This window comes from Cicer arietinum, chromosome 8, assembly GCF_000331145.2.
Source record: "Cicer arietinum cultivar CDC Frontier isolate Library 1 chromosome 8, Cicar.CDCFrontier_v2.0, whole genome shotgun sequence".
NCBI classification, from domain to species: domain Eukaryota; kingdom Viridiplantae; phylum Streptophyta; class Magnoliopsida; order Fabales; family Fabaceae; genus Cicer; species Cicer arietinum.
The window spans coordinates 28,443,006-28,456,279 of NC_021167.2; the positions used below are offsets into that span (position 1 = coordinate 28,443,006).

Sequence of the window (13,274 nt, forward strand, 5' to 3'; positions counted from 1 at the left end):
TATATCATAAAAAAATTGTTAATTTTCACTCACAATAAAATAATTAAAATCACATAATAGCTATAAATACCGATATCAAATAAAAATCCAATATAATATATTTTTAAAAATACTTATAGCAAATATTTTACCATTTTTAAAACTCTCATACTTTATAACATAAATGACACATATTAAATTAATGTCTTATATGAACTTAATTTTCTTTTCAAAACCTAACGTCAATCCTTATTGTATATAGACCTAAGAATTATTAGATACTATTAATTAGTTTATATAGACCTAAGAACTTGCCTAACCACATAAATATATATATCTGTGTGCATAAGTGGATATGATATGTCATATTTTATTGGCACTTTTAAGATATATGACCTCTCAACCAACGTCCTTTTACTAATTTGTGACAACTTTTTAGGTGTCAAATTATTTGGATTTTTCAATCGTGTAGCTTTTGCATACATGTTCTATTAATGTTCACATGAAAATTGTGGATCATATAGCATATAACACACATCCAAATAAATACGTATTTATATAATCTACGTGTCTTATTTCAAGCATCACACCGACCCTATCGACATCATTATTATCAAAGCTTCCAAACAATTTATATATAAGTCCCTATTTGATTGCTATGACTTGACATTAAATGTGATAACTCTGCCTAGAGAAGTTTAATTTCAGCACGTTCTAACTATTTTCACTCTATCTAATTCTCCTTGTTTTGATTACTTTAACTCTAATTAACCATGAAAATTGTGGCATATGATATCCACTATTACATCATGATGATCATATTATATACAAATTAATTGAGAAATTGGGACCATTCAATTCAACAAGGGATGCTCTTTTTGTTGATGTTGAGATTTCTGAATCCAACAAAAATAGGAACTAGCCGGGCTAAATATTTATTGGATTTGTCAGAGACCAATCTCAACCTCATCTTTCTTTCTGCATTGATATCATAATATGATAAGGCTCCACATGCTCACTTACTCCAATATTTAAGCCATCCAATGTTATATATAATAAAAGTATTATCATCTTTTTATTTATTTATTTATTTATTTATTTATTTTTATATACTTTCTAATTTATATAAAATACTTAATTGGATAATTCATTTTTACTGTAGATAGAGTAATATCTTTTTGGATAATAAAAATCACTTATTAAAGATTCCAACATCTAGCCACACAATTGGCTAATGATCTCTCTTAACATAGTAGATTTATTTAGATGTTAATTTCTCCATCCTCTTTAAAAAACTACTTTCACTTTAAAGAAAAAGCATAAATCTAATTTGTATACATTCACAATCAATTTTAATTATTAAATTATTTAAAAAAATTATTTTTTATTATAATTACATCAAAAATCATAATTATAATTGATTGTAATATATTCAGAGTGTAAAATAAACCAGTGCATAATAATTAACTTTTACAAATTAATATATAATAAATAAATGAATTTTTGGTATGAAAGGACAGTGAACTTTCTTTTTTAAAAAGTGTAGCACTACACCCATTTGATGTGGGGGTATATATATCAAAACCCAAACATAAGGTAACAATGTAAAACCCTTATTAACATTAACATTCTTGTAAGTCCAATACTCTATAGAAGAAGAGTTTTTTTATCATACACCCCCACTTAAACTTGCCACCCCTGACTACATGAAAATATAATTTTGTCTTTTTAATTATCTATAAAAATCTTATATTTTTTTACTTCTCATTTTTTCACCTCCTCTTTCGAACATTTAGAAAAATCACCTTATCTTTCAAATCTTAAAAATTGTAAATGATATTTGAATATTTCAAACTTTCAAAATAGAAAATTTTCAGAATTTCGAAACTTTTGAACAATTTGAAATAAAAAATACTAGAATTTCGAAACTTTCGAACAATTTGAAACTTTCGAAATAGAAAATTTCAAAACTTTCGAAAATTTTGAAATGACAAATTTTCATAATATTTGAAAGTTTCGAAAGAACAATTTCTAGAATATTTGAAACTTCTGAAATAGGAAATTACAGAATTTTCGAAACTTTCGAACAATTTAAAACTTTCAAAATAGAAAAATTTCGAAACTTTTCATATTTGGAAACTTTCAAAGCTTTCCAGATTTAAAAACTTTCGAAACTTTCCAGATTTAAAAACTTTTAAAACTTTCTAGATTTGAAAACTTTCAAAACTTTTCAGATTTGGAAACTTTCGAAATATAATCTTATTTTGAAAATTTGAAACATCTAAAAGTATCAATTTTGAAACTTATCTATTATATATATATATATATATATATATATATATTTAAAATAGACTCGTTGCCATCTTAAACTATTTCCTCCACATATGCAAATATTTCCTACCTCAGCCAAAAAGCTGACGTGTACGTCTCTATAGAGAGTTTCCTTTACTCAGTTTTTAAATAGTTTTTCCACAAATTATATACACCATCAACTATCTTATAATCTCCTATTTCAATATTATTTCATAAGGTCTACTCAAAATTTTCTAAATTAATCTCACATATTTCATAACGTTTGCCCAACATCAGCCAAAAAGTGACGTGGACGTAGTTTCTCTACTTAGTTTCTAAATAGTTTTTCCACAAATTATATACATCATCAACTATCTTATACTATATCTCCTATTTAAATATTATTTCATAACTTCTACTCAAAATTTTCTAAATCAATCCCACGTTATTATTTCATAACGTCACATTATTATTTATTAACGTCACATTATTATTTCATAATGTTTGCTCAACATCTTTCACATTGATTCCACATTATTACTCATTTAAAAAATTCACATAATGTCTTTTGAGGCTAAATAAGTCATTTTGAGATTTTACTTATGTATTTTTTAGTATTTTTTCTCTTTCGACTTCTCTTCTTTTACACTCTTATGTTTTGATTTTTTTTTTCTCTTCTTCACTCCTAATATGTTGGTTCAAAGATCAACATTATGTAAGATTAAATTCAAATAATGTTCACCACTTTTAAAATATGATATTGTAATTTGGATTTTTTGAAGTGAATCATGTTATGTATTTACTATAGGTAATGTATTTATCGTTGTCTGATTTTAATCGAATGGTCATCGATACTGATCACATGAATTTAAGAGTTATTGTAATACCCTTTTTTTTTAATTAATTAATTTAAAATCCTTAGTTTTGTTTATCCTTTTTATTAATTTAGTGTGACGATAGTAAGATAATTATTCTTTGGATGTTTAATTATTTGATAAAGCATTTTCATATTAAATAATTTATTATTGGGATTTTTATTATTGACTAAGTAAAACTCGTAGAAATATTTGTCTTAGAGTGAACAATGACCAAACCAATTTTGACTAAGTCAAAATTGAATCACCCACACTACTATTTTTATAACTATATTTTATAATATTTAGTTTATATTGTGTCCATTCAAATGTGTAACTAGCAAGAATAAATACATGAATGTCAATTAATTCTTAACAGTTGGTCATCGAATGACATTATTCCAATTTAATTCCTTATTCATGTGTGCAATTAAACTCAATGAAGAGAATTATTCATTCTCTGATCAACTCTATGCCTCTTTATTAGTCACATACACCTCTCCTTCTTAGGACACGATTAACTTGCAGTAGAGGAAAATAAGTCATAATCACTCACACACCATTACCAACACTACATTTATCTCAAATATTTTCTAAGTCACTCAAACAACCATCCTTACATTCCCCTGCATTCTGATCGAAGCTATAAACTTTTATTCATTGGTGAGATTTTCGAGGGCTATATAGTGGTACGTGGAAGGAAAGCGTCCAAGGTAAGGGCTTTTTCCCATGCAGAGTTAGGCTAGATGTTAAATTAGCGATTCGTAAGATATTGCCTAAGTGACTAGTGATTTGTACATTTCGAACATCATTATCATTGTCATGACACACCAGCATCTTTGCGGACGCCTTAGTGGCTGATTTAACTTTCCCCATTGGTATGGGTGACTTCTGTGTGGACGCCTCAGGCTATATATGTATGTTTAGGACATACATAATTTGCATACATTTTATTGTCATTGTTATTTTTATATAATTATTTGTTCTAAGGTGAGTTACTATTTGTTGTTTAGATATATTTTATAATTTTTGATACACTTTATAAATTATAAAAACCAATTTCTCTAAACCTTTTATTACAAAAAGATTTTATGTTTATATTTTATGGTTGTTAACTTATTATTTGGTCTAATTTTGCCGTGGGATGAACTGACCCCTTACACCAACATTTAGGTACTAACGATTTGCATGAATGACGTTTGTTTGGTCCACGCGCGTGGGAAAAATGGGTACTTTAATAAAATAATAATGATGCTTGTAGTGATAAGACCGTTGTGATACAATTTTTAATTTTATTTAATCGTCGATTTTAAATAGAAATGCGGAGGCGGTGTCCTTCTGCTAGGAAAAACTTGAATTATTCAATTTTTAAGTGAACATTTTCTAAAATTAATAAATTGTCTTTATAAAAATAATAATATCCCATAAATTGCATTGTGTTATTTCTTAAAATAAAATCAAACTATTTACTAGAGAAATTTTATTGATCATATGATGGACTACTTTAAAAAAAAAAAAATTTAATATTTTTTTTTAAAAAAAATAAATATTTCTAAGTAATGTCTTGGATCGAAATCCGAGGCGTTACAGTTATCAACTGCGCATCAATCTCCATTATAGAATGTCTTTTTCACTAGAATTAGAGGAATGCAATTTACATTAACACTTTATGATATTATGACGCCTTTCCTTTTTATTAGGCCAACCATGCATAGAAAACATAGTTACTTTGGAAGAGGGAAAAACAAAGTAAAACAGGTTCATTGGATAGTTGTTAAATGGGGTTTGAAGCTACTCAAAAGCACGTTTTTGACTTGCTGGATAAATCAATTGTTGTCATCTACAAATAATTGGTTTACTCTTTAATTACATTTATGTGATTTGAATTCTCCACCTTTCCTTACACTTCACTGTTTCCAATTGTGAAAGTGGTTCCCACTTGTTTTTTTGAGACAACTAGAAGTTATTACAAAATTTAGAAATATAAGGTTGACTTTGTTGTTAAGGTGAAAGAGTTAAGAGTTGAATGATAAAAAAAGTTAAATTAGGTTTAATCATTATCCTATTCCTAAGTATATTACTAACATTACTAATATTGATTATTCTAAAAAAAATATAGCATGGGAAAGTAGAGATTGGTAGCATGAAATCGGTCTAAGCTTAGAAACAATCACTAAAACTTTTTCAGCTATAACTTTGTAAAGACTTGTCAACTTAATTGTTTGATTAAAGAAATTTAAAATTATATTGATAGGTCCTATGGTGTGACATTGAGTAACTTAATTGACACGTTAAAATTATGAAAATGTTACTTAGTGTCTTAGAACATTATTTAAAAAAACAAAATAGGTAATTTTGTATGAAAATTGATGAATTTATTATTTTTATATGCATTTATTTGTATTTTCAAAATAAAATTTTATTTTATGAAGTCTTTAACAAATGTTCTTAGGACGCTCGTTATCATCATATTAAAATCATTAAAATGAGTTTATCAATATATTTTTTTAAAATTAATGTTATCTTATTTTATTCTTTTCTACTCCAAATATACCCTTAGAATTTAACACCAAACGAGGAACCGCATGATCTAACAATTTTTAATTTCAAGAGCTAATATGAAATTTTGTCGTTGTCAGAACCTAAGTTGCTTCTTTTTACACAATTTTAGAGACTAATCAAATATACTAGTTACATTTTTCTATTCATTGAAATATCAAACCCGGTTTCAATTTCTAGGACTTTCACATTCTATGTGCGGTTTGGTATAAACTAATGAATAATGATTGAATCTAAATTATTATGTCTTATCCAGTTACAATAATTATTTAGTAAAGTTTATGAACATGAAATGAGGAATAGATTCTTTAGTCATTAGTTTCAACAGCATCCAGCCAAAATCGCCTACTGGTTGATTTGTTGGATCTATGTTCCGTCTTTGCATTTTGGTTGAATCAATCATTTTTCTTTTCTTCTGTGCCACTGCCCCTAGTTTTAGTACATAAATTATAGTTTAATTGAAATTTTGATTTATTGCACCTAATCAAGGCTACTTAAAATAGATTTTGAGAGACCACGAACAACTCAAAATTTTCTTCTTTTAATAAAAATAGATATACCTATAATATATGATATATGTATAACGAATGTATCACTAATAATATTAAATTGTGGAGAGATTTAGTGGTAACGAATATTTTTATAAATTTTATGTTCGATCACTTTTAATATATCTTAGTTTTATATATATATTATATTGTGTTGGTTCCCTCAATAAAACTTGTCAAAATCGATCAGTGTGATTACGATCGGTATAATCAGACATTTACGTAGTTGATATGTTGGTTTTAGTTGATTTTGATTAGATTGGGATCAGACAACCTAAATTTTAATGTAGATTTTATTTTATTTTTAAAAAACTAAAATAATAATCTTAAAATTTGGTTCGTCTAATTTCAATCGAATGATCTTTAATGTGCCGCCCTTGAAATATCTTTGAAATATGTTTGTGTACTACACAACAATAAATAATCAGTGACTTAATTTACAAGAGAAAATCTGATTGACAATCAAAACTAAAGAATTAAAAAATAAAATAATAAAATGTCCACTCAATTTAAGTCTTTACTAAATATAGACTCAACAGTATTTAATTAACCTCTAGTTATTCTGTTAAGACAGTTTATTTCTTTTTGTAGCACTATATATACCCTAACAAGTTATATCACTTCATCAAACAAATATACTTAACATAAATATGGCAATTCCTGTGATAGATTTTAGCACTCTCAATGGTGACAAAAGGGGTGAAACTTTGGCCCTTTTGCATGATGCTTGTAAAAATTGGGGGTGCTTTCTGGTAATTAAGTTAATAATATTTAGAACATTTTTTTTAATAACATTTTTTTTGGTGCTTTTAATGTAACATATTATTTGTGCAGATTGAGAACCATGAAATTGAGGGGAAACTGATGGAAAAGGTGAAAAAGACAATCAATAGTTACTATGAAGAAAATTTGAAGGAAAGTTTCTACCAATCTGAGATAGTAAAGAGATTGGAGAAAAAGAAGAACACCTCTGACATAGACTGGGAAAGTGCATTCTTCATTTGGCATCGTCCAACCTCTAACATTAGACAAATTCCAAACCTTTCTGAGGAGCTTTGGTAAGTTGATTCATTTTTAACATGTGGACTATCAATTTAATCTCTGAAGCTATTAATATTTCAAAATAGTTGTTTAAAACGATAATCTTCAATCATATTAGTCCTTTTGCATTAGTCAATTTAGTTTATAAAATTGTGCCACGGAAACTAATGTGATTGAGACTTTTTAAACTCAATGAACATTTTCTGTTAATCTTAGAGATCAAGTTATCAATGTTTTTCAATTTCATTTAATTTATATGTATCATCAGTGTAAAGAGATTTTACAATGTCAATCTATCACAACTGTTAGATAATTAATAATATTTGACTTTTATTGTAACTACTTATAAAATCACCAACATGATAGATCATGATTTGCCGAATGTGTAAAACTTTTAACATTGACTAATGACAATGCATGAAAATGAAACTTTTTTTTTTTAATTTCAGAAACATGATTAACACCAATACTTTGTCTTAAAATGAACATGCATTCATAAACTGATACAAAGTGTGTGTGTGAATGCAGCCAAACAATGGATGAATACATTGAAAAACTAGTTGAACTAGCAGAAAATTTATCAGAACTCATGAGTGAAAATCTTGGTTTAGAGAAAGATTACATAAAGAAAGCATTTTCAGGAAGTAATGGACCAGCTATGGGAACAAAAGTAGCAAAGTACCCTGAATGTCCATATCCAGAACTAGTGAGAGGACTAAGAGAGCACACAGATGCTGGTGGCATAATCTTATTGCTTCAAGATGACAAAATCCCTGGTCTTGAATTCTTCAAAGATGGAAAGTGGATAGAGATACCACCTTCAAAAAACAATGCAATATTTGTCAACACTGGTGACCAAATTGAAGTTTTGAGCAATGGTTTGTACAAGAGTGTTGTCCATAGAGTTATGCCTGATAAGAATGGAAGTAGACTCTCTGTTGCTAGTTTCTATAATCCAATTGGTGATGCTATTATTTCTCCAGCTCCTAAACTTTTGTATCCAAGTAGTTATCGTTATGGAGATTATTTGGAGCTTTATGGAAAAACTAAGTTTGGTGAAAAGGCTCCTAGATTTGAATCCATTAAGAATATGGCTAATGAGCACTAGTATTATTACTACAATCTTATCTACCTTAAAAAAAAGCATCCTAATACCTTTGATATATCTATCTATTTAATTTTATGTTGCAAATTACTAATCTACAAATTCCTGTCAAAACAAAATAGCTAAGACAAGAAAATGTGATAGCTGGTTTCCTTTTTCTTTTCTTTTCTTTTTTGATGTTGTAATATGAATAACAAAGAAATATATGTTTTTTCTTTGATTCCATAAATGAAAAAATATAAGTGAAGCTTTTCTTTATGCATTCTTTTCTCTTTTGTGTTTTGTTTTTTGCATTGTCTTCTAATTTTAATGGACATGGTACAAGTGTTACACTAATAAGCAATCAAGATTTTCTCAAGACTAAGCACGTGTTTGTTTTGACGATAGATATAAAGTAAATGTGTCACTTCTAAAGCTACAATTTGTAGCTTCTGGATTTCCACGCTGAAATCCCATCAAACTTGAGGTGTTGGTGAATAAAACACTATCTCAAACATACAATAAATAGATCTCCATGTTTTTCTTTTCGAGGATTAATTTGTGTATTTACCAGAAAAACAAAAGATATGATTCATATTATCTAAGATAGTCCAAGTAAAGGATATAGAGTGGCCCAAATTAGTGACAAAATCACCAACTATAATTAGTTCAGTTTGAACACTAACTAATCCGATCCACACTCACTTTCCCATGAATCTGTATAAAATCCAAAACATTCTTATATTACATATGCCCCTTCTCATAAGCACCACCAAATATTTCATATATATTAAGAAAAATTGATAGACAGTGTAATCAAAACCAGTTATGTTACAATGGTCAATGGCAATGCATGCAAGGCAGGTCTATTGGGGAACCTCAGATAAGGGTGGAGGAAAGCCAATATCACTTTTATTGTGGCTGTGATGGTCCTTATGCTCAAACAGAAGACCTCTTCCACCATTACTAGAGTTTATGGAATATAAAGGTCCAAATCTATAGGACAGAAACATAATTATGCATTTATACACTAAAAAATCATAGTAATTGAACTCTCAATTTCTTACAAAAAATGGAGATTTCTACTTGGTTTGACCCCATTCCGCCCAAGACATTCAAGGTTCTCAAATTGGTCCATTACAAGAAACAATGAGAACAAATTCCTGGTCAAACTAACAATGCTATAATATTATTAAAAAAAAATCATTGACGTACAACATGAACAGATTCTTCATCAAAGTAACTGTTGATAGGTAAATACACTGCTACAAATTCTCAGTTCATATTTCTCTTAAGTGGTAGAGAGCTTCCTAGAGTAAACGATATACATGGGATCAGAGCGTCCGGGATTTGGAGATATATCCACGGCCTACAAAAAAAAAGACATTGGCCTCAGATTTGGTAACACTGTCACATGATAACATCATATACAACATTGTAGAGGATTTCATATTTGTAGAGGATTTCATATTTGTTTCATCGAAAAAGTCTCTAAATTAGTTGATGATTTCTAAATAAATCTTTAAACTTAAAAGATTTTAATTTTGTTCCTAAAATTTGAATAATTTATAATTAGATTTTTAAATTTAGGATCTAATTATAAATTATAGAGTATTAGAAACCTAATTATAATATTTTTTGTTACAAAAAGCTACTTAAAATTCTCTAACTAGTTTAATCAGAGCCTAAAAAACTAGTTTAATCAAAAGGAAAATGTTCAAATCTATGTTTACTGAGCCTACATATGAATTGTTTTCAAAACACATTTAATTTAATAACACCCCCTCATCATTCTAGTCACACCCCCTAGACACATTAAATTCAACCAAATGTCCAAAGTGCCTCTATCTATGATCATATTCAAGTTTCAAAACACTTTTCTCTCTTATCCATGTTCAAATTGTAGTGATTTTTTTAATTTATTACTATTATGCGATCTTTGACGTACAACATGAACAAATTCATTGACGTACAACATGAACAAATTCTTAGTAACTGTTGATAGGTAAATACACTACTACAAATTCTCAGTTCATATTTCTCTTAAGTGGTAGAGAGCTTCCTAGAGTAAACGATATACATGGGATCAGAGCGTCCGGGATTTGGAGATATATCCCCAGCCTACAAAAAGAAAAGACATTGGCCTCAGCATTGGTAACACTGTCACATGCTAACATCATATACAACATTGTAGAGGCTTTCATATTTGTTTCATGACTAGTAAAAGAAAATTTTGTTTAATATATAGGGAAAACAAGAGGTTGAATTAATTACCCTTCAGCAGTACCTTAAACCATACTATTTAGTATGTTATAACTGAAGTTTGTCCTAAAAAAATGGGAAAATATCAGTGAGATTTACCTGAGGAGGTTCAAATCCTCCAGCATAATGAAAATACGACCCAACAATCATAACGTGATCAGCATCTCCAGTTGAAGTCCATATAGAAATGGCCTTTGTAAAGAAGCATCGGTTTGAGAAGCTGGAATCATTCATCCTTAGTTGAGTAGGATATTGTAAGATATACAAGACCAATAATAGATATAACATTGTAAAATAGAGAAATGTTATTACTGAAAAGATATGATCGCATATCATGTTCATTGCGTGAACCATGCCCTGAGAAGTAGAATAGGATATGATCGCCCGTCATAGAATTATGTAGCATGTCCTTCAAATCGTTCATTATACATTGTGAACGGTTGATAAGATACGGACCGTTATCCGTCACAAAGATAATATTTTCTTCTTGAAACCCATATGATTTAATCAATGATTTAATCAATGAAAGTTTCAAAAGTTCGGCATATTTCACATAACACAATCTATTGAACATGTTCTGCGGAAACTCAGAGTGTAGTATTCTTCCTACTGTTATTACTGGTACTTACGCAAATTAATAAATTTTATTGAATTTATGTTTCAATGTCTGGATATCATTTAAATTATTTCATTTTCTTTGCAGAAAAAGATTTAAATTCTTGTGCGGTCTTGTTACCGGATTCGGTATTTTTAACAGTGACAATGGATTGTTGCTATAGTGGCGGGTTTTTTAAATCGATAAAACAACAGGTACTCTGTAAGCCAAGAAGAGGGTTTGGCGCTATTTCAGATTTTACAGATTTTCAAAAGCTACTCGATAGGCCAAGAGGGTTAGGTGAAGTTCCACATTTTCAAAGTGAAGCAGATTTTGAAAGTGAAGACAATGGAACACAGTGGAAACGAATATGCTTTATTTCCTCGTCTGACAGAAATCAAGTTTCATACGACAGTAAAAGAATATTTTGAGAATGCATTTCCGCTTTTTCCGACGCTCTATTAAGCTGCATGGGCAGGGAAGGAGACCTCAACAATTTTGAATTGACGAGGGAGATAAACAACATTTTAGCTTATACTTGCTCAATTCAAACGGCTTGTCTAAAGTGTGATAACAATTTATCACCTAAATTGTTTCTAGATGGAAAAGAAAAGAATTAATAGCAATGAATTTCCTCGTCTGACAGAAATCAAGTTTCATACGACAGTAAAAGAATATTTTGAGAATGCATTTCCGCTTTTTCCGACGCTCTATTAAGCTGCATGGGCAGGGAAGGAGACCTCATCAATTTCGAATTGACGAGGGAGATAAACAACATTTTAGCTTATACTTGCTCAATTCAAACGGCTTGTCTAAAGTGTGATAACAATTTATCACCTAAATTGTTTCTAGATGGAAAAGAAAAGAATTAATAGCAATGAAGTATATGCCTCGTGGTTTGAACTATAGATCAATGATGTTCGTGATGTGACCTGGTGGTAGGATGTTTTGTAAGATGTTTTGTGCTTGAGATGTCATTAACATGTGGTTTTGTGCTTGAGATGTCATTAACATGTGGTTTTGTGCTTGAGATGTCATTAACATGTGGTTTGATGCGGTGGATTCATCGAAAAAGTCTCTAAATTAGTTGATGATTTCTAAATAAATCTTTAAACTTAAAGATTTTAATTTTGTCCCTAAAATTTGAATAATTTATAATTAGATTTTTAAATTTAGGATATAATTATAAATTATAGAGTATTAGAAACCTAATTATAATATTTTTTGTTACAAAAAGCTACTTAAAATTCTCTAACTAGTTTAATCAAAAGGAAAATGTTCAAACCTATGTTTACTGAGCCCACATATGAATTGTTTTCAAAACACATTTAATTTAATAATACCCCCTCATCATTCTAGTCACACCCCCTAGACACATTAAATTCAACCAAATGCCCAAAGTGCCTCTATCTATGATCATATTCAAGTTTCAAAACACTTTTCTCTCTTATCCATGTTCAAATTGTAGTGATTTTTTTAATTTATTACTATTATGCGATCTTTGACGTACAACATGAACAAATTCATTGACGTACAACATGAACAAATTCTTCATCAAAGTAACTGTTGATAGGTAAATACACTGCTACAAATTCTCAGTTCATATTTCTCTTAAGTGGTAGAGAGCTTCCTAGAGTAAACGATATACATGGGATCAGAGCGTCCGGGATTTGGAGATATATCCACAGCCTACAAAAAGAAAAGACATTGGCCTCAGCATTGGTAACACTGTCACATGCTAACATCATATACAACATTGTAGAGGCTTTCATATTTGTTTCATGACTAGTAAAAGAAAATTTTGTTTAATATATAGGGAAAACAAGAGGTTGAATTAATTACCCTTCAGCAGTACCTTAAACCATACTATTTAGTATGTTATAACTGAAGTTTGTCCTAAAAAAATGGGAAAATATCAGTGAGATTTACCTGAGGAGGTTCAAATCCTCCAGCATAATGAAAATACGACCCAACAATCATAACGTGATCAGCATCTCCAGTTGAAGTCCATATAGAAATGGCCTTTGTAAAGAAGCATCGGTTTGAGAAGCTGGAATCAT

At 29.2% G+C, this 13,274-nt stretch overlaps 1 protein-coding gene and 2 long non-coding RNA genes across 4 annotated transcripts; 1 reads left to right on the forward strand and 2 right to left on the reverse strand.

Moving 5' to 3' along the window:
- The first annotated feature begins 6,824 nt into the window (after positions 1-6,824).
- On the forward strand, positions 6,825-8,640 carry LOC101505638 (1-aminocyclopropane-1-carboxylate oxidase 1). Its single transcript, XM_004513042.4, has 3 exons — positions 6,825-6,984; positions 7,067-7,290; positions 7,802-8,640. The coding sequence occupies exons 1-3, from the start codon at positions 6,883-6,885 to the stop codon at positions 8,379-8,381; spliced, it is 906 nt and encodes a 301-aa protein (XP_004513099.1). The 5' UTR covers positions 6,825-6,882; the 3' UTR covers positions 8,382-8,640.
- A 714-nt stretch (positions 8,641-9,354) lies between these two features.
- Positions 9,355-10,984, reverse strand: LOC140919031 (uncharacterized). Of its 2 annotated transcripts, none has more exons than XR_012161612.1 (2): positions 10,719-10,984; positions 9,355-9,726 (listed from the first exon to the last, which is right to left on the reverse strand). It is a non-coding gene; the product is annotated as an uncharacterized lncRNA (long non-coding RNA). The 2 variants fall into 2 exon arrangements; XR_012161613.1 differs by lacking the exon at positions 9,355-9,726 and adding an exon at positions 10,243-10,478.
- A 1,737-nt stretch (positions 10,985-12,721) lies between these two features.
- On the reverse strand, positions 12,722-13,273 carry LOC101505963 (uncharacterized). Its single transcript, XR_190321.4, has 2 exons — positions 13,144-13,273; positions 12,722-12,903 (listed from the first exon to the last, which is right to left on the reverse strand). It is a non-coding gene; the product is annotated as an uncharacterized lncRNA (long non-coding RNA).
- Between the last annotated feature and the right edge of the window lies 1 nt (position 13,274).